Here is a 23088-nt window from a genome sequence, read left to right on the forward strand (position 1 = left end):
TGTTGATGGCTGTGATGCTGATGTCATCAGAGTGCGAATTATACAATGACAATTGGGGGTGGGGGTGGGGGGGTCAACATTTTCTCCGGGGTGTAAAGGGAACCCAGTGCAGCGCAGGCGCGTGCTTCAGTTAACAGAAATCTTACAATCCTTACAGTATCTTGCTTGTTCAACTAAATGTCTGCAGTCTGTAGATGATGATAAACTAAATTTTACACCATTTTACAGTTCATGGGGCACATAATGTACCACACAAACAACTTTTGCAGTCAGCAGTCACCAACAAAGTGTTGTAGATCCAAACTGCCAGCAACTGCCAGTGGCCAACACTTTAATATAAGTCCTAGCTTATTAGTTGAGAACAATAGGGTATGGTAGTCGTGCATTTTTATCAGTTTCTAAAATTAGTATTTGCCTGAATATCTGATATGATGGCAATACATCTTTGTAGTCTCCTTTCCAACTCACCTTGTTACTACTTGGTCCTGCCTGCTCACTCTCATCCTGTCCTCCCTCTGCCTGCTCACTCACAATATCTCCCTCTGTCTCCTTAATACAACAGCACATACATGTAAAATTCACCGTTATTCATGCTATAATGCTCAGTATTAAGCCTACAGAACAACCACAGAAAGTTTCAACTTACTCTTTTTTTGGCACCAAAATAGTGCCTGATATCTCCTCCTTCCCTCTTCCTCATGTTGGCTCTGTAAATGAAATCTAATCTGAGAAAGTAGTCATACATTTGAACTAATACAACTACTACAATTAATTAGCTTTCAGTACACATGGATTTTAATTGTTCAACAACCCAAATAGACCTGAGTGAAAACTACAACAAGGGGTTGCCTATTGTAAAAGCTAATATCAAAAAGGCAAAAGCCTATCTAAAACACCACTCAAAAGACTATTAAAATGAAACAATATTATACAATAGTTTAATATGATGTGCTACGCTAATACACAAATAAATACACAAATAACACTACAAACACGCAAACATCCGTATTATATTTCTCCTGTCAATTCAAATTAATGTTGTTTCCAAAAGGGGGCACCTGTCAAACCTGGCAACGCAGCACGCTTTAGGCATTGTTTAGAACTTGACCGCAATGCACGCCTGCAGGTTACCACAGCTCCGCTAACCAGAGTGATGCACAGGGCACAAAGCTAACATTTAATAACATGTAAGCTAACATTCACATAATGACATTTAACATTTAAATGGAAAGCCATAGACGCACGTTAGCATTTGTCTGTAGACACCTGACACAATATAATTCTGAAACTCTGAAAGTGAGAAACTTAAGTGTAATAAACTAGTTAGATAGCTACTTACATTCATCTACAGCACTCACTGAAACGGTGTGAAGTTGTTTTTTTGTGCACGCGCCGACTTGGATGTGAGCCAGTGACAGGCAGACAGACAATGAAATGGTATACTCTGCTTTAGGGGTGTCTGACATTTTACTACAAGTATCTTCCTCGCATGAATATGGAATATACTGTGTATTGTAATATTTATGATTACGGATAAGAAAGATAAATGTTTCTTTCACAACCATTTTAAATGGTTGTGAAATGGTGCAACTACATTCACTTATAGTGTTAGTCATTGGGGGTAACATTCATGTTGGGGTACGCAGGCCTGTTTGTGGAAGAAATAAAGGAGAAATCTTGTATATTTTAAATAAAGAGGTTACAATTAAACATTAAAAAGCCATATTACTGTTTATTGTGATCCTAAATTATAGTCAAAGCCACATTTAGGGATGATTTGGATGTTTGCGGCACCACCGTCAGACAGCAAATCTTACGGTTTGACGTTAGAAGGTGGTGACAAAAACAGACTTTTCTAAGAAACTCATGAGTTGTAAACAGGAACAATCTTGTTTTCTTTCTGTTTGCTTGCTGCTTCTGGCTTCTTTACAAAATGCATACATTAATGTCATAGTTTAAAATAATCATTTCTATACAAAAGAGAAGGTGTTGACATGTCATGGTTGTGACAGTAGACACACCAATAAATATGTAAAAATATTGAAAATATGCCAGACTTATGACAGCCTTTGTGACCTTGCTGCATTTAGCAAACATGGAGGGTGGAAAGGGTTCATCAAGAATATAGTGTGTTCCTGATTTAATAGCTTTTTCATAAATATCTGACAGTGTTGAAAAGATGTTTTACATTCTACTCCTTCATCTGGAATATGCATTATACATTTTACATGTTTTTTTTTTCTCAGTTTTTGCTCAAATTGAAATGTTATTCTCTTGTTATTAACTGGTTTTGTGGGTAATGGGGTGACATATAATCTAAACTATACAATTATACACAAACATGTAAAAATGTTGCACTTGTGCAAAAGACCCACAGATGACCAACCATGATTATTTTAAACAGGAAAATGTGATTCACTTTCTACGGAACGGACATGTTTTTGCCGAAGTCTCAAGAATCAGTGAAACACACTTGTGTGAAATAGATGGAGTTAGAGTTAGGCTTAGTTATGCTTTAATGAAAACATTATTAATGCTATTATTCCCACATGTGCTTTTCCTGCAGACAAATATATCTGCCCAGAAAAAGGTCTTACTTATATTTGTACCTCCGAACTAAACCTTTTCACTTCGACATTATACTCAGTTAGTCCTTGCTAGGTGCACGTGGACTTTTATTTTGAAGTCAGAGGACTCTTGTTCTTGAATCCTCTTAGCAGATTAGCCTTTCAAAAGCAAACCCTTCAGCTGCCCTGATGGTAATCAGAGGTACACCGTGAATAAAAACCACATTAAAGCTGTGTGACATTCCGCCATGTTTTCACGATGTCGTACGAGAACCAAAGAGATTCAGAGGAGGATGACAGTGATGACAGTGAGAGCGAATCAAGTGGAGGACGAAGCGGTTCAGCTCTCGGCACTTTCTTCAAGAGTTTACTTTCAGGTGGGTAACTGGAATTCTCCATGTCAGTTTAAATTAAAAGCACAACTGTAATTCCTACTGTTATGATGACTGGACTTTTTAGGCTAGCCGTGTCTCAACTATGTGAACCAGAATGCACAATTGTCTGCTAAAGCCCGAGAACAGGCACTCCTGGACGTAATTATTCATATTAACTCAGATACACCCGTGCTTCTCCTGCTGCTGTGATAACAAACAGACCTTATGCCTAAATCCTTATTCTTCACATTACTTTACCGGTTTCTTGGTGCCTTTGTAAATACTGGCAGTATTTTCCATGTATAATACGAACAGTAGAGGGCAACGGAGGACCGTCGCAACTTGATGACACCGTTTGTTGACGTTGTTGTCACGATGTGCGACAATTATTGTAGTCTTTACACGGTGGCGGAACCACAGAGGCAGGAGTTAGCTCACAATAATCAGTAGATAGGAAGAAACTATCAATTAGCTGGCTAATTATTGCCAAACATGGCAAATAGTTAATGTGACCATATATAATGTGCAATTATTTGTAAGGCAGTCGGCACATACCGTTTATGCCATCTTAATATAGGTTAGCTTAGCCTTTTTAGCTAAGCAGCATTGCTAAACACAGTTTCAACAGAGATGTGTCTCAACAAGGGAGGAACTTGTTCCTGTGACACCTAGCAGCCATCGTGTCTACAGAACTGTGGCACATATGTAATTGTAGTAAACCGTCATTTGGTTACATAGGTTTTCTTCGAAACTGGGGCTGCCTCCGAAACGTTCAGAACATGTTGAACATCCCGACCCAGTCTTTCCCTGCGCCGAACTCCCAACAGCGGATCGGTCCGTCCTCACAGTCCGGGAGGAACAAGGTATGACTTTAACCACAACCGAGGAAAACCCGTCTCCCTCTTTAGAGACTACACTGAACTCTTAACTAGAACTTGACAATTTATAGCTGCTTCATAGTGACAGAGAATATACCCCACAATAGTATTGAGGCTCATGTCTAAAGGCTAATCAACAGTATAGTAAGTGTCGATGTGAAATAAAAGCGACATTAGTAACTTGTATGTTAGCAATTATATGGAGGTACATGGACTTTCGATGATGCTACTGCGTCTTAAGTTAGATCTTAACATTCCTTTACACAAGAAAGGAATAAAAAAACGGTCTATCTTCTGTTACATGACTCTGCTCCCTCCTTATTATTAGGTGGCCTTAAAGCCCGGCCACAGTCTAATGGACTGGATCAGGTTTTCCAAGAGTGGAAAAGATCTGACCGGCCTCAGAGGGCGCCTGATTGAAGTTACCCAGGAAGAGCTGCAGAAACACAACACAAGAGATGACTGCTGGACCTGTATACGAGGTGAGCCTGAGTGGTCTTCACACAGGACACATTAAAGGTGCACTATGTAGTTTTGGGAAATACATTTTAATCAGAAGAGAAAGATCTTGATTGACTGATTTTTTTCTGCCTAAACAAACAAAATCAACTCTTTTTATTTTCATGTATATAAGCTGAATAAACAAACTGACCTTAAATGACAGCACAGTTTTCATACTGTTACCTTGTTTACATTTGGCGGACCCTGCCACCTTTCTAGCTTCAAAAAGTGTTCTGGAACCTTATTTTCCTCTGAGAACAGCTTCAAGCAGCATCCTCTACACTGTCTGATTGGTAACATGTCACAGTTAATAGCCTATAAACAATTAATAATCTGAAGCTACAAAGTAACTAGTAACTGCATTTATCAAATAAATGTATTGGAGAGAAAGTATTAAATAGCAGAAAATGGAAATACTCAAGTACCCCAAAAAGAACAGTACTTGAGTAAATTGTACTTGACACAAAGAGTTTAATTTTTACCGCAAACGAATATCGGTCCCAAATACCACTTAGCTAAGATTAGCTAACACAATGTACCATTAGAACACAGGAGTGATGGTTGCTGGAAATGGGCCTCTGTACACCTATGTAGATATTTCATTAATACATACTGTTACCTTGTTTACATTTGGCGGACCCTGCCACCTTTCTAGCTTCAAAAAGTGTTCTGGGACCTTATTTTCCTCTGAGGACAGCTTCAAGCAGCATCCTCTACACTGTCTGATTGGTAACATGTCACAGTTAATAGCCTATAAACAATTAATAATCTGAAGCTACAAAGTAACTAGTAACTACATTTATCAAATAAATGTATTGGAGAGAAAGTATTAAATAGCAGAAAATGGAAATACTCAAGTACCCCAAAAAGAACAGTACTTGAGTAAATTGTACTTGACACAAAGAGTTTAATTTTTACCGCAAACGAATATCGGTCCCAAATACCGTTTTTCAGTCTCCTTGATTTATAATATTCATATTACATTATGAATGTACACTGCCGTTCAAAAGTTTGGGGTCACCCAGACAATTTCATGTTTTCCATGAAAACTCACACTTTTATTCATCAGATAAGTTGCAAAATGAATGGAAAATATAGTCAAGACATTGACGAGTTTAGAAATAATGATTTTATTTGAAATAAGAATTTTGTCCTTTAAACTTTGCTTTCGCCAATGAATTCGCCATTTGCAGCAATTACAGCCTAGCAGACCTTTGGCATTCTATCTGTCAATTTGTTGAGGTAATCAGAAGAAATTTCACCCCACGCTTCCTGAAGCACCACCCACAAGTTGGATTGGCTTGATGGGCACTTCTTACGTACCATACGGTCAAGCTGCTCCCACAACAGCTCAATAGGGTTGAGATCTGGTGACTGCGCTGGCCACTCCATTACAGACAGAATACCAGCTGACTGCTTCTTCCCTAAATAGTTCTTGCATAGTTTGGAGGTGTGCTTTGGGTCATTGTCCTGTTGTAGGAGGAAATTGGCTCCAATCAAGCGCTGTCCACAGGGTATGGCATGGCGTATCAAAATGGAGTGATAGCCTTCCTTATTCAAAATCCCTTTTACCTTGTACAAATCTCCCACTTTACCAGCACCAAAGCAGCCCCAGACCATCACATTACCTTCACCATACTTGACAGATGGTGTCAGGCACTCCTCCAGCATCTTTTCACTCTTCCTGCGTCTCACAAATGTTCTTCTGTGTGATCCAAACACCTCAAACTTAGATTTGTCTGTCCATAACACTTTTTTCCAATCTTCCTCTGTCCAATGTCTGTGTTCTTTTGCACACCTTAATCTTTTCCTTTTATTGGCCAGTCTCAGATATGGCTTTTTCTTTGCCACTCTGCCTAGAAGGCCAGCATCCCAGATACGCCTCTTCACTGTGGACGTTGAGACTGGCGTTTTGCAAGTACCATTTAATGAAGCTGCCAGTTTAGGACCTGTGAGGTGTCTATTTCTCAAACTAGAGACTCTAATGTACTTTTCCTCTTGCTTAGTTGTGCACCGGGGCCTTCCACTTCTCTTTCTATCCTGGTTAGAGCCCGTTTGTGCTGTTCTCTGAAGGGAGTAGTACACACCGTTGAAGGCCATCTTCAGTTTCTTGGCAATTTCTCACATGGAATAGCGTTCATTTCTCAGAACAAGAATAGACTGTTGAGTTCCAGAAGAAAGTTCTCTTTTTCTGGCCATTTTGAGAGTATAATCGAACCCACAAATGCTGATGCTCCAGATACTCATCTAGCTCAAAGGTTTTATAGCTTCTCTAAGCAGCACAACAGTTTTCAGCTGTGCTAACATAATCACACAAGGGTTCCCTTATCATCAATTAGCCTTTTAACACGATTAGCTAACACAATGTACCATTAGAACACAGGAGTGATGGTTGCTGGAAATGGGCCTCTGTACACATATGTAGATATTTCATTAAAAATCAGCCGTTTCCAGCTAGAATAGTCATTTACCACATTAACAATGTCTAGACTGTATTTCTGATTAATTTAATGTTATCTTCATTGAAAAAAACAGTACTTTTCTTTCAAAAATAAGGACCTTTCTAAGTGACCCCAAACTTTTGAACGGTAGTGTACATTTTTAATAAAGCCTTCAGTTTTCACTCCTTAAAGGGTCAATGCAACTGATGATAATAACGAGAATGGAACTCTCTGGGACAGGGCATACCTCCACTACCCAACAGTCCCCTTTTGTACTCAGTTACACCAGCTACCTTAATACTGTTTAGTGCAATATGTTGTTTCATGCAACGCTGCTCTAGGGTGCCATATATTGCCTTTTACAATGTTGTTTGAAGTTGTGGGATATGTTGTTTTTGTTTGTTTGTTATTGGCACTTGGCATGTACATACAATGACTGTATGTGGTCAGTAAATGTTAAATTAGGTATGACAATTGTCAAAAGCAGCAACACTGAACCCATGAAAACATTTCATCAAGATTCCATCATTATTCCCTGAGAAATAAAAAAGGGGAGGAAAACACCCTCGTAATCTCCCAATGTTAAAGAAAGTGAGAACATTTTTTTTTGGATCTGTCCCATCATCCTGATCTGCACTGAAAGTTACTGGGGTCTGTTCTGGGCTGAGACCCATCCTCCGTCAAAGTTTATTGGGAAGGGTTAGGCGGAGGTAATAATTGTGTATTACTGTGATATTTTGTGAGACGGTTATTTTTCTGTGAAAATTACTTTGCAAACCTTCCTACGAGTATCACTTTCAGTTTGCAGAAGGCACTAGAATGTGACATACATAAAGCTCTTTTTCTCGCTCTGTTTTCAGGTATGGTTTACAATGTGACCCCCTACATGGACTATCACCCCGGCGGAGAAGAGGAGCTAATGAAGGCAGCTGGGATAGATGGCACTGAACTGTTTGACCAGGTAGGGAATATGAGGGAGGAGGTAAAGCACTGTGTTTTTCATGTACTTTTTAAAGCTAAAGGAAAAAATGGAAATGCATTTTGGTAGTTTGCCAAACTTTACAAGCACAGCTAAGCAAAAAGGCGAACACCTCAATTTAAGTGTATAGTCATGCCATACATTGTTAGAAAGCTTAGATTCTCATGATTCTATTTACGCAAACCAATTTAAGATAAACACTCATGTGCAAGGTACAATCAACAACCAAAAAAAACAGGCTGTCAAACTATCATGTTCAAAGCTTTGCCAACTCACCAATAAAGTGTCTGGGTGTTTTAGTAGTGCATCAAACTGCAAAAAAAACCTGTCTTCTCTTATTACCAAATATCCATTAGATCCAAATCAGTAACATTTTAATCCAAAACACAGTATTTCATGATTAAGCGGTGACAGAATGACAGAAAACTACAAATGTGGATGCTTTTTCATGCTTTTATATGTCAAAAAACTCCTCAGCAGACGCCATTATCCCTCTATACCGGAGATCCTGAGATGGCACCTGTTTGATTGACAGCTCATTTGAACAGATAGGAGCTTCTAAGCCCACCCTCAAGCCTAAAACAGACAATGAGTGATTAAGTGGACAAGTGACCCACTCTCTCTTCTTTCTCCTCTCTCCTGAGCCACTTACATGCCAGACTCTGAATGATTGATGCAACATGTAGCCGATTAAACTTCAAATCTGGTAATATATAGTTAAAAACAGTTTGTAAAGCCTTAAGATTTTGCAAGTTTATGTAGTTTTATGCGTTTTGCTGTTCGAATCAGCTGTTTTTCCATCTCAGCACTTGTCTTTTGAATACTTTATGGAAATAAAGAATAATGAAGAACTATAATGAGTTTTTGCCCAAAAATCATGCCTGTACTTCAAATAGTTCAACAGCTTTGAATTTACTTTGGGCTAGACTGGTCTTTTAGGATAAATTTACATAAATGTACAGGAATACAAACAGGTTATGGTATTAATGACAATAAAATGACCTTTGACTTTTCACATGTATTGTTAAAACAGTAGGTCACATTTTTAAAGACATTAATTATTTTGTATGTTTGAATTTTAGTTTGGTAAAAATCACTTTAGTTTGTCCCCAGTAAGCTACCAAGGGCAAACTGAGGAAACTAAAGGATGCCTACCTATAGTGAATATATGGTAACATCCTAAATAAGCTCAGCAGGAATAAAAACAAGCCCAGGACCTACACTATACATTTCAATTTGGCTTCCTTGTGAGTGCTGATAGAGTTGATGTTTTTCTGTAAGCTCTTTAATTTTATTTGGGTGTTTACAATATGTGTTGCTGTAGTAACATTAACACAGTGTGTTTGTTTATGTGTGTGTGTGTGTGTGTGTGTGTACGCGTGCACAGGTGCATCGCTGGGTGAACTATGAGTCCATGTTAAAAGAGTGCCTCGTGGGCAGGATGGCCACAGCTATTAAAGGTACACACACATTTGCACTGTCAATCTTCCTCTATTATCCCATTCAGATTCCCAAAAGCCTGTTTTTGGGAGCAGATCTGCCCAACACCGAAATGTTGCTGTGACTGTTGTCCTTTTATGACCTTATGCATTGTAACCTTGTTTTTAGCCATGAAGTCAACCCTCTGTTAATGTAGCGTTAAGTTAGCTAGCTAGCTAATGTCAATCAAAATTCTTCCTATGTGTCTTGCCACACAAGCTCTTCATCCTAGCACTCCTCAACACACTGCCAGCACTTTTCTGTCAGAATAAAACAGTATGGACGCGAGGTCCAGGGCTGAGCAAATTCACTCATGACAGCCAACACATTTATAAAAAATACACATTCAAATAGCAATTTCAGCATTGAATAAGTACAATTTTCTTTTTGACTACTTGAACTATATTTGACTCCTAATACATACACACACTCACACACACATGCTCCAAACAGACAAAGGATACATGAGCCAGCCCTCAAACGTACTTGAATGCGTTGTTAAAAGCAACTCTGAGCAGAAGGATGACTCAGGGAAGAGAGTTGTTGTACGAAACCTTCAGCCGCAAAGTAGTATGTATCTTGCATCCCTAATGGGAAATTTATATTATCAGCCATAATGGCATTATAATGAAATTATAGCTGATAAATACTGCATATAATAATAATAATAATAATAATAATAATAATAATACTAAATAATGCAAAGCTGAACTGCTTTCAGAGTGTATATGCTTTATGCTTCACTCGTGTGTATGAAAGGTCTGGATATGAAGTGTCAGTAGCGATAACATACAACTTTAGTTTCCAAAGTAAAAAGACAGGGTCCTCTCCATTTCTATGCTTTCCTGACAGTGTGTGACAGCGCAAAGTAATACTGTATAACATTAGTTTTTAAAGTTATGAGAATGCGTCCTCTCTTTTCCACCTATATGCTTTTACTCGCAGGTGTGTTAATTGACCTGTAGTTATATGAATTGTCCGTAGTGCAAAATAATATAGGCTAACTGTACGAGATAAAACACAGCCCTGTCCACTCCTTCACTCCTGTCTTCCTTTACCTCCTTCTCCCTTCTTCCCCTTTCCTCCTCCTCTCCTTTCCCCTTGTGAAAAAAATAAATATCAGCAGCAGCGTTCACATTTCAGCAGCAGAGGTGTGCTGCTGCTGGATGCATATAGGGGAAACACTGTACATACACAAATTGTTGTTGTGTTGGATCTAAATCATGACTGTAGCAAAACTGCATTTTCCCTGTTAATGACTTCTGACCAAGGCCAGTCACAAAAATGATTTTATCTGCACTGAAGTGCCTGTGTCCTAAACAGCAGCTGTCAGCTGACTCTAATCTTCACTCGAACAAACAACAAATAGAAGAGATTTAAAAACTGGACGGTCAAAGAATGAGAACAACTTTGACCTCAAATAAAAACAACTGTTTGCATGATTGCTCATCTCAAGCAAGGTTTAATTCTCAAGTGTTAAAAGGGGTGAAAACCAATGACTGTCTGGGAATCTGTCTCAAGAGTAATGATATGTCTCAGTAGTGGTTGGTATTAATGTACGGCCTTTGTGATTTGAACCCCAATCTGAACTTATGTTTTAGTAATTTAATTTTTTTCGTCCATTTTTCTTCTTAGCCTTCATACCTCCTCCACCACCGGCCAGCCTTGCACCACCTATCTCAGTGGCTCCTCCCCCAGAAAAAGACTCTCGGCCTCGGTATGAAAGACAAATATGATACAGGCACATTAAAATGTGACATATTTGTACACAATCCGTGGCATTATTATCTGCTATCTATTGTTTGTGTAGGTACGACTGGTTCCAGACAGATGTGAGTGTTCATCTGGTCATTTACGCTAAAAGGAAGGTAATAGTTGCACATCAATCATACACACATCCATCAAGCATTGAATAAGTAACACTAACCTCTGTTGGCATGCAGTGAAATAGGATATGAAGTGTGCGTTTGGAGAGTTCTTCACATTTTAGCTTACGGCTGGTTGATGGGACAGTAATTGGGCTGCCTCTCTCTGTCTATTTATCAAATATAATTTTAGTCAGAATTTCTGCTGAAAGCTTTAAAAAAATGTAACAGCCACTCAACTAGTCTATTTTGATTGGAGATTGAAGGATGAAGTTACCAACTGTCCAAAAAGATGTCTGGGTCAATGGCTGAAGATGACATTCATGCGTATAATGTTTTCTGTCAGATCCCCAGTACAGGCTGTACCAGTGTTGACCTCGAGGCAGGTGTTCTCCAACTAGAAGTGCTGCTGGGGAAAATGTCCTACATGATACATTTACGTAAGTAGACTCCCTTAAAAAAAACGGTTGAGTTGTGGAGTCAGGAGAAACCTTATAAACTTTGCGAAACGTTGTCTATGACAAATTCTTATTCATCTGGATCTTCTTGTTAATTAATTTGGATGTTAATAAAGGTTCAACTGCACTCTGTGGTTGACAGTTTGATTGCTGGACTGTCAGTTACTGGCTATGTTGGCCACGCACAGTCGCTTTGTTTGATAATTACTTTTTTGTTCCTGTTAATATTTATTGTTCCTGTTTGTATCTGTATGCAGCGCACGCACGAATGCTTTGTTTCTGTTAATGTTTCTGTTACTATTTATATCTCAGTTTGTGTTTAATTTACATCATCAACAGTACTAGTTTATTCTGGCACTATTTTTTATCTTAATCACTTTGATCTGCAGTACATGCCCTGTTATACCCCTGTACAGTTAAGCTACCTCAGTTTGCACATACTGTAGTAAAAAACATTATGTCCATTTGTCCTGTGTTAATTTGCATATAGAGTGGGAAGTAAGAGCCAATCACAAGTGGTCACTTGTAATTGGGCCATAGATAAGCAAATGCACATGGTACGATAATTACAATTTTCATACCACAGTATACCATGAAACCGACATACAGCTGGAACCCTTATCAGTGCTGGTAACCATGCAGGAAATAGTTTTGCTTCACAAAGTCAACATTACTCCTACACTGTGCTGAGTGACCAGACACTTTAGAACTGTAATGTTATCCAGTACCTTACTTATCCTCTTTGTGCCGGCTTGGACATGAGGCCACAATTGTTTGTTATAGAATTTGGCAAAAATTTAAACAACTATCTAGTACCTTAGTGCTGGCTTTTAATGGTTGTTTAAACTATAACACGGGGGTTGATTAAATCTGCTGTCATTTTTGACACTGTAGTTTGTGGTGTTTTAATAGAATGCTTATATTGTAGGGGTGTGAATCTTTGGGTGTCTCACAATTCGATTCGATTCCGATTCTTCGGGTCACGATTTGATTCAGAATCGATTCTCGATTCAACCGATTTTTGATTCAAAAATTGATACAGTGCATAGTGTGTTAAGGCAAATTATGGCATCAAAACAATACAGTTTGTATAAGATAATGTGATTTTTAAACAAACTGATTCCAATGATGTAATCACACAAAGGCAAACACTAAAAGGAAACATTTATTCATGCTAAACAAATAAAAACTTGCATAAATAAAATTGCCTAAAAGCTTAGGCCAGCTGCCTTTTTCTCCCAGAAGTTACAAAAATAAACTGTACACAAATAACAAAAATTGATGTTTTGTGTGATTTTTCAAAATAAGATTTATTTATTTATTTATTTGTTTATTTTTAAAAAATCGATTTTTGAAGTTTATGAATCGATTCAGAATCGTGGATGATTAGAATCGCGATTCTTATATGAATCGATTTTTTCCCCCACCCCTATTATATTGTTGGATTTTTCTAATGTTGGTTCCTCAGTATTGAAGTGAGTAGGATTCCATGTTTCACTGGTCATAACTGAAATGCAGATGCTGAACACAGATCAGCTAAAGCTCATTTGAATTTTATATTTATTTTCAAAGTAAGCTATCACAGGCTGGACTCACTGCCTGCGTGAGCAGCGTGTGTGCATTGCAGAACGTCTTGCTTTTAATTTTGGCATCCATGTTAACAGGTTGAGGTGGGTAGCACGGCTCATGCGCGTGTAAAGCGAGGCATCATTTACAGATTGTTTTTATCATGGCACACATGTGGTTCGCGCCACAAATAGACTCATAGACATCATACCAGTGTTTCACTACAGTTTTGATATCTTTATCTGTAGAATATGTCACAGACATGAAGAAACACACACACCACGTGAAGGGCAGGTTTTTTCTTTTTCTTTCTCTCCCTCCCTCGCGCTTTCTCACTCTTTCGGCAGGGGAGAGGAAAATCACGTCATTTTTTTTCATTATTATTAAAGACAAACTCCATGTAAACAGATAGGGCAGGCACTAGCAGCAGCAATACAGCCGCCACGCACTACACAAGCAGGCAGGTTGGACCATGGGTCAGACAGCTATGATTAGCGTGTGATTAGACATGGACTACTTGTGTCTTAAAATCAGTGTCATTTTCATGCACTTTCAGGTCTAGCGGAAGAAGTTGAGGAGAATGTTGCTGGTAAGACAATATAGTGACTTCAAAATTAAAAAAAAGATCTTATTATTGTTACTGTCTTTTTCTTATTTTTAAACTGTCATGTCCTCAACAGTCCACACTGCTGCCTCAGTGGGAAAGATCCAGGTCAGCATACGCAAACAGGCTAAACGAAAATGGACAAGTCTGGGTCAACCACTGGAATTTCACAATACTTTCCTACGCAAAAAAGACCGAGGTGAGATCCAAGGTCAAAGAAACCATTCCACTGAGGATTGTTTACACTCCATCCATCACATTCTGCATCCCTTTTTTAAAATCTTTCATCAGATAACACTTGATATTTGCTTGCTTATTAGGAATCCAAGAAAAATGTAAATAAGTCTACATCAGTGCTCTCCCTTTTACAGCTCTCTTCTATCGGGATTGTGTGTTGGTTTCTAAGACTGAGGTGAACCATAACACCCATGTGTTCAGATTGCAACTTCCACGTGGGACTGTCAGGCATGTGCCTGTTGGAAAACATGTCTACCTCAAAGCCCTGATTAAAGGTAAGCAACCAAGCATTTCTATACTGTACTGAATGTAGTGAATGTTGACCTCTATGCTCAAGCAAAAACACATGGTTTTAAAACAGTTTTCACTGCAAGATCCAGTGTGAAGGATTAAGGGGACTTGGGAGGATCTATTGGCAGGGTATGGAATATAAAATTTGTAATTATGCTTTCATTAGTGTATAATCACATAAAACTAAGAATCATAAACTACACACTGGCTCTAGAGAGGGCCTTTCACGCTTTTCGTGTTTATGGCGGCCACTGTTGGAGAGAGACATGAGTGATGTTTAGTTTGTTGCAATTTGCATCCTGACCACTAGTTGCCACTAAATCTTACACACTGTAGCTTTAATTAATTAAGATAGAATTCAAAATTCTTCAAGGAAGGAAAACATTGATACTGCTACCTTCAGTGGTGAGGTACTCGTGATTCCAGCACAGGCCACCGGAGCTTCAATATGATATACTGAGCCTGTAAAAGTAAAAGGAACAGTCAACATGCTTCTGTATCATCCACAACCACTAAGTACAGTAGATTCCATGGTTGCTTCATGTAACAGTCTGCCTTTAAGTCCTCTCTCTGTTCTCTGCCTTCACGTCCGTGTCCCTTAGCATAAAGGCTAGTTTTTCATGCTAGTTCAGAACATCTGACTATTTTGCCATATTTAGCATATATGCCTCATCTCCCCTGGTCACTGCAAGCTTCACAGAAAACACAGTCCAACCTTTGAACACAGCAACAAGCCTGGCTTGAACTTACTGTTCACATAAACATACATGATAATAACGTACGATTTCAGTATTGTTCGTTAACAAGCTCATCAATTATCTCAATTGTATGGTGTCGCAATTCTCATGTAGAGATACTATGGTTCACTAATTTTATTAATTTTAGGGAACTCTTTTACAATGTGAAATCCTTAATGTGTTCAGAAATATTTTTAACAAAGTTCTTTTAGCTGTAGATCTTTTTTTTTTCCGTTAATGGTATGATGTATGTGTTATAGTATGGTGTCCATTAGGTGGCACTGAACAGTATGAATGTAGTCTTCACTGTCATGAAGACAGTGAAGAGTATATTAAGTAGAGGAGTATTATACAGATGTGAAGAGGATCCCATTACTGAGACACACTCAAAGAATTAGTAATACATGGTCTTAACCCGTTCTGAAGGAACAGAGTGGACTTGATCTTATTGTATCGTATTTAATCATCATCTTCCCCATATCTAGACACAGAGGTAGTGAGGCCGTACACTCCAGTTGATCAGACCATGGCAGCAGCCTCCCATCAGTCCTCACAGGATTCAGACCTCTACCTCATGATCAAAGTTTATCCTGACGGAGTGCTCACCCAACATCTCAACGGCCTACAGATCGGTAAGTCTTAAAGAAGTAAGAGGATAATGTAAGAGAGAGACACTGGGGGTCAGATGGACATACATGAAAGCACAGGTTAGCACAATGCCTTCATCAGTTTACCCACGCAGTCTGTGTGTAATTAATTAATGTGTGTCATTTAGTAAGGCAGCATTATGCAGTCATTGTCTGAGACTACCACTTCCCTCCGACTGCATTGCAGGATGAAGCTACCAGTGTACTCCATCAGAACTGCTTGTTTAAAAGCTTCAGAACCACCCTCCCCCACACCTTTTAAAAGTTAGATTAGGAGGGGGTGTATTTGACCATTTCTGTAACTTTCCAAATCAACCAATGTGATATTCACAACCACTTGCCCTGATTGGTCAGCTATGTGAAGCCCTAGCACTGTTATCTCCACATGTAAATGTTACTGCGTTTAGTATCTGGCTTTTCACTCCACCTTCCAGTGCGGATGTTTGGAACAGCTATACAGGGTTTTGTTGATGTGTTTATAAACCACGTTTTCTTGGATACCATAATACTAGCTTAGTTGGCATGTAAGTGATGTCTGACATTACCAAGCTGTGTGATTTTAGCCATTTTAAGTGGGAATAATGTGGGGATGTCCTAATTTATTCCTCACCAGAAAATGCTTTTTTTTTTTATTTAACAGAAAGTTTTAAAAAGTCTTTTCTTCAGTTTAAATTGTTTAGTTATATTACTTGAATCTCTCAGTATTGTTAAAATGTATATTAAATATCCATATGTCCAAATATGGTAAAAAACACACAGGCTTTCATAGGGTGTCCTAATTTTTTCACATGACTGTAGTTGGTGAGAACAGTTATGAAAACACTGCCATTTCTCGCCTGCTCTAAAAATGATTTGGCTGTTTATTGTCACTCAAGTTAAAGTTCAGTGATCACAAACTGCAAATCCATATCCATTCTATGTTGGCTCTGCTATTTTCTTGTTTCACATTATACTTTTATATTCATATAGTTATTTTAAGTTGACTAAACCATCCTACATATTTTTGCAATCTTTTTTTTCTGTCACACACATTTCTTTAGAATAAAGTTTATTTCACGGTTCACTCCCCCTCCTTCCTTTATAATACATCTAGACTGTTTGGATGTGCTCTTCAAAAGCAGAGAATTTTCCAGGCAACATGTTGTCATTATCACATTTCCTGCACATTATTAGGAGGAGAGAGGCAGGGGAGAGGCAGTCTTTTCTGTGGACACACACAGTGCACCACAGATAGCAGACAAAATGTGTTGCCATGCTGTTGCTGTGCTGTCATGTCTTGCTGTCAGTGTTTTAGATGAAGCCTCCTCATATTATCCAAAGAAAGTGAATGGATTCCCTCAAGGAAGTACCCTACCAGTGCCTTAGGATCACCTGAGGTGTTTTGATTACTTTTAGATAAGATGATTCATTCTTATTGTTCCCTATTATTATAACAGTTAACTAAATTCTTCCACTAAGTTTTACCATTTAGTCTCAGTTTGGGCTGTATTTATAAAAAAAAAATAAAATAAAAAAAAAGACTATATTTTTTCAATATATATGCTATTCAGACCCCACACAGCCTAATCATAAAACCATGTCATAGCAGTAGTATGGTTCCATTCATTCGCAGTGGCTCCCCTGCCTCACTCAAGCGGAAAAAATGAACGGGTAACAGGTCTTGGGGAGTACTACTGCATATGTGAAAGAGCAGTGTGAGTCTGTCTGTGGCTCCAGAGGAAGCTGCATGTTACCTGATAAATTGCCTCTAGTGATGTCTCTCAGTGGTTCAATTGCATCGTGGGTAATGTAGGCTCCAGGTTTTGAAAAGCAGTCCACTTGTCTAACATTGCACTCCACTGTTAACACTGTTGGACTCATGGACGTTTAAAAACTGATGATCAGAATGGATACAGCAAAACCAGAGATATCACCTTATTTGTTCCATGCATTCTTCTTCCCTTTTAAAACCTGGCACCTACATTACCCACAGTGCAGTTTAGCCACTGAGTGACATCACTTGAGGCAATTTATCAGATTACATGCAGCTTCCTTTGGAGTCACAAAAGACTTTATACTACGTTTTTTTTAACATATACAGTAGTACTCCCCTAGGCGAGTTATCCTTTAAATGACATTTGCCTCAGAGCTTCACCATAACCATGTTTTTCCATCTGTGGGCTAGAATACAAAATGCTTTGTCACATGACTTCTCAGATGGTTTCATGTCATGGTTGTCGGTTCAGTACTGCTTGTTTATTTCCTCATCGAGGATTCTCAACAGTTCCCTTATAGAGCAAAACGTTATGCAGTGCATTAGACAGAGACTGAATTCAGGCAGACTATTATTGATCTGCCTGACAACATATTAATGTCACAGCCCGGATCAAAGACTGCAACAAATTTTGGAGACAACATGGGTAAGAAAAGTAATTTATTTGCAAAAAAGAAGTTCAGTCAACCAAAAGATTGATCTATTATAAGAAAACCAAAGCTGTCAGGCCATCCCTGGGACAGGGAATCTCCCTCAGAAAGAGAGAAACTGCATATTTAAGGAGGAATTTATGGGCAGAACACACCTGGCCCAGGTGTAACTCATGCAACTGACGACTCTCCATTCAACACTTGCAGGAGCACAAGAACAATAAAACATATAGTAGAGATGGGGACCCTGGTGCCCAGGTGGAGGGGTTGACACAATGTACTACAACCTTTCCTGAAGTCTTCAGCTTACTTGGTTATTTTTTATTATGTGACTTATCCAAAGAAAGTGAATGGATGGGTCAGATATAGTCCAAAACGCACATACAGTTTATACTAAATACGGTGTTTTGGGCATGTTTTAACATGTATGGTCTGCACATACTGGCCAAATGGCCATACATCTATTCTGACAGCATTGTGTGGTCCATTCTCTTATTGTCCTCACTCATAGTATCTGTTTTCACTCTCTAGGTGAACTTATATCTGTTAGTGGTCCAGAGGGTACCTTCAGTCTCCGCCCCCTTCGTGATGTCACACATCTCTACCTTTTAGCAGCAGGCACGGGGTTCACGCCCATGGCTCGCCTCATCCGACTGGCCCTACAGGACATTGACACCATCAGGTGGGAACTATCTGAAGACACAAATCAGGAGGCAAAATCTTTAACCTGTAGATCTAAAAGTATGCAATTTCATCCTGTTTAATTCAGTCTTTATTTGTATTTATCTCTCAGTCTCTTTCATTTGAGTATATTGCCGCCATCCTTACACACTTAAGCCCCTGTACCCCTTCACATTAATCTCATGGCAACTTGAAATTGTCTTATGTCTACATAAACACCCTGGTTACTTTTACATAAACGTCACAACAGCAGTCTATCAGACCTAGTAAGATTCTGAATCACTTTCAACACGGCACAAGTCTGAAATAATGCTGTCAGATTTACATAAAGACCAAAACAGCACAAGGTTAAATATACAGAGAGAGGGAAAATGTGTCTTATGTCTAGTGGAGCCTAGATAAACAAATAATAATAATAAATCAATCAATTAAATTAAATAAAAATGTTAAATTTTGTTGTGCTTAACACACAATACACAAGCCATGTACACACAATGAAACTCATTCAAATACCTATCAGGGCCAGTTTTTGTCCCACTCATGATAGTTATTAGCTGATGTTTCTACTGCAAAAAGTGTTACAAAAAACAGAAGTGATGCAGCCTGTGAGAAAAAAGGGACACTACTCCTCATCAACAAAAAGACATCAAAAAGTCAAAGTCATAACTCAATGTTAATCTCTCTCTCTCTCTCTCTCTCTCTCTCGCTCTCTCTCGCTCTCTCTCTTGTGCTCTCTCTGTTTAAAATCAGTCAAATAAGATTTAACAACTGTAACACCAACGCACTGGTAAATCTCAAACCAGAAAGTGTCTTTCCTGGACCGAGAACAAATTCTTGTGAAAAAAAAGACTCTCTCTTGTCATCGTCTTCATCAGCCTTTCACATCCACACTACAGTTTTTGAGAAAACAGCCATAATGTTTCCCATTTTACTGTTTGTATGACTGATTCTAAATCCATGGCTTTGCCTGATAATCTTCAATGTGTGTGTGTGTGTGTCTTCAGAAAAACCAAGCTGCTCTTTTTTAATCGACAAGAGGAGGACATTCTATGGCGCTTTGAACTGGATGAACTGGCTGCTAATAATGAGAGGTACTACAGTTGTGTGTTTGTGTGTAAAGCTTTAAACTATTTGTCCCTGTCACAACCCGACCTGCTCATGTTATTATCTCTGAAGGGGAATCGTGCATTTGGTCTTGGTCCAGTTTAATATATTTTGGGCCCATTAACGACTGTATGATCAAGGACCTCTCCTGGTTGCAGTGATTTCACAAAGTTTGAAAAGCCTATTTTATTAAATGAGAATTTCACCATGTACAATGTGAATATCCCAATCAGTGTTGATGGTAAATTGAGTAAATTGAGACCATAAGTGTGTGGTGTCTTGAAGTTGGGTTTTTAGAGTTTTCCTGCTTGCACAGCCTGCCTACATGTACCAGGATTCATTGCATGCAACCTCTTGATCCTCCAACCCCTCATACTCCAAACCTGCCCAGCATGTTGAGGTGGGCGTGTCAAACAGGACTGTACAAAAAGGCATCTGCAATGAAGTTAGCCCTGTCATTAGCCTAGTCCGGCAGGTACAATATTCATAGACTTGTGAACCTCAGTATGTTTGTACAGTACATGTTCAAAATGTGTGTGTGTGTGTGTGTGTGTGTGTGTCAGGTTTCAGGTGGAGCATGTCCTCTCTGTGCCCTCTGAAGGCTGGACAGGCAGGAAGGGTCGGGTTGATGAGTGCATTCTCAAGGATTTCCTCAGCAGGCCAGATGGGTCTAAATGTTATGTGTGTGTGTGTGGACCCACAGTCTTCACAGAGCTCACAATAGGGTGTGTAATTTAACAGATTTTATATATCCATCACCCCACTGCCCTAGTGTTCTGAAATACTGCCTCCAAAATGATATTTCCATTTCACTAATATTCAGGTCTTATTTTCATATCATATGGCAACAATTTCTATCAGTTATGATAACGGTGTACTCAATAAAGTGATTGCTGAGATTTGGGAACAGTTTGACGTTCGACAGGGTAACAAACACCAGCGAACAGTCTGTTTTCAAGCAGAGCAGACAAGCTGTAAACAAACAAACAAACAAACAAACAAACAGTATATCCAGATTGATTGGAATCAAACTAATCTTGCAGCTCTTCTAGGCTTTCTAAATGTCATCAGACCGAACTGGATTAAATTCCTATAGTGTCATTTTCGGGGAGGTTGTGATGCTCAAAAAAATGTATCCACTGTTTCACAGCTGCATCTTCACAGTTTCACGGCTTCACAGCTGTGTGCATTGCATAACGTAGTAATTACACAATTTAGCCCAAGCTTCAAATTGGCTTCAAATTTCAGCGCTGTTCCTGCTCATGGAGTGCACACCATAAATCTATGGCCAGCGAGTGAACCGATGAATAAATAAAAATATACATTCATTATTCCTCTTTGTACACTATATTTTTGAATGTTTAATATTTGTTAAACCTGCATAGAGCCTAGAAAAGCACCTGATGTTACCCCACAGTCTGTGGGCCATGTAGGTGGAGCCAGCAGGAGGAACACTAATGTGCATGTGCAACGGGCTACACAAAACTGTACACCAGGAAGCTTGAATACTATTTTGGCTTGTTTGGCAATTTTCATTTAAGTGACTGTGTGCCATCTTGGAGTCCATTAGCCAGTTCTGATATTAAATCCATGGAGCATGTGAAGGAAAAGTCTCCACCACATTCCCCAGTTTTTGGCCCCTTAAGCGACAGCATCTCAGGCCTTAAAGGTCCTATCTGCAAGAAAAGTTGATTTTTGAGTCTTATTCCTTACTCCTTAAATACTGACGCTTTGGGTTTCCCAACTCGTCAAATATTGACGCATAGCCATAGATGCTGGCCCACCCGTACTACAATCCCAATACATCAGTATTTGACAAGTTGGGAATAACACTCAAAAATCTACTTTTCTTACAAATAGGACCTTTAAGACTTCCTCAGGCAGTTGACTTCCTGTTGTCACCCCACACACAAGACTAGGATAAAATAATTTAACGATACAACTTTTTAAGACTTTCCAAATTATGATAAAAATGAATACATCAAATTCTGATTATGACACTATCCATCATTTTACAGACATACCTTTTTATCATGATTGTGTATGTTTGTTTATGATCCCAGATCACAGCAATTAACATGTTTTGTACATTGTATACATTTCCAATATGAATAATGCTCACATCAAGAAAAATGCCTAAATTGAAATCAATCTTAAAAAAAAGGATGAAGGAAAACTTAAAAAAAAAAAAAAAGCTTTTATCTCATCATCCCCCAACAATGTCCTCTACCTCTTATCATTCATAGATTTGAATTGTGGGCCACAGTATTTCCATATGAGATTGCCAAATGATTAGCATTTTTATTTATTAAATATCCAGCACTTGATGTATGCCTTTCACAGGACATGAACCACTATTTTTAAGCACTGTAGACCTCAGAGTGCAGTGATAATACACAGCTATTGCCTAAAATGTTTCAGCTTTCTCTTGTACTCAGTCATTTCTTTTCACTCGGCTGTTTGTAGCCTTGACCTCCCTTTCTGTTTGTTCATCTTCCAGGTTGTTGAAGCAGCAGGGCTTCAGTGAAGAGGAGCTCCATGCCTTCCAGGGCTGATGATCTTAGCCTCATACTAACTCTGCACTGCCTGAGAGAGAGAGAGAGAGAGAGAGCGAGGGAGACTATTTTAATTTATGTGTCTGTGAGAAATGAAAGGAACATTGTACTTCTATGCACCAAGGACGTGAGGATGCTTACAGCAGACATCACATCCCAGGCTTTGCTGGGCTGCAGTAGGATTCTTTTGATTCTAGACAGTTTGGTCAGTGTCTGGAACAAAGCTGATAGAAAACTATGAGTTGAAAAATTATAAAGATGTGTAAAATAAAAGTAAAATATACTGGGACAAAGAGAAATGAATGAGATTGTGTTAACTGAAAAGGTATATGCAATATAACAGAGCATTAACATGAGCTTCATAGTGTGTTGCTGAGGATCCTCTGAAGACATTTGATCTTCCAGTTACATGGATGCAGTTGCAGTTAAAATCACGGCAGTGAAAAAGAAGGAATTTTAGTCTTTAATGTTTGGTCTCCTATTCATTAAGACTGGGGTAATCTTAATGATCACCTCTGATTGTAGTCAGTCATCAAGTTGACCTTTGTAGTCAAGATGATTTTTACCTTTTAAAGACTATCTACGTACATACAGGCTAAAACCTGCTTATGCTGCCTAATGCGCAAGTTTATCACGGGATTTTACTGAGGAAATGAATAAAGGTAACCATCCGGTGCTTGGTGGAACTAAGTAACAAAGTATTATAATAACTGACCATTGA

General features: G+C 38.8%; 1 protein-coding gene and 1 long non-coding RNA gene across 2 annotated transcripts; one reads left to right on the forward strand and one right to left on the reverse strand.

Moving 5' to 3' along the window:
- Positions 1-429: 429 nt before the first annotated feature.
- On the reverse strand, positions 430-3344 carry LOC311260567. The gene is made up of 3 exons (XR_014623038.1): positions 3200-3344; positions 647-707; positions 430-549 (listed from the first exon to the last, which is right to left on the reverse strand). It is a non-coding gene; the product is annotated as an uncharacterized lncRNA (long non-coding RNA).
- Positions 2761-22660, forward strand: cyb5r4 (cytochrome b5 reductase 4). Its single transcript, XM_084358560.1, has 16 exons — positions 2761-2944; positions 3680-3804; positions 4148-4301; positions 7622-7722; positions 9128-9200; positions 10855-10936; positions 11030-11087; positions 11431-11524; positions 13665-13697; positions 13789-13911; positions 14084-14224; positions 15463-15609; positions 18559-18709; positions 19713-19799; positions 20376-20537; positions 22313-22660. Exons 1-16 carry the CDS (start codon positions 2827-2829, stop codon positions 22365-22367), a joined length of 1704 nt encoding a protein of 567 aa, XP_084214686.1. The 5' UTR covers positions 2761-2826; the 3' UTR covers positions 22368-22660.
- The last annotated feature ends 428 nt before the right edge of the window (positions 22661-23088 follow it).

Source organism: Pagrus pagrus, assembly GCF_965226575.1.
Source record: "Pagrus pagrus genome assembly, chromosome: 7".
NCBI classification, from domain to species: domain Eukaryota; kingdom Metazoa; phylum Chordata; class Actinopteri; order Spariformes; family Sparidae; genus Pagrus; species Pagrus pagrus.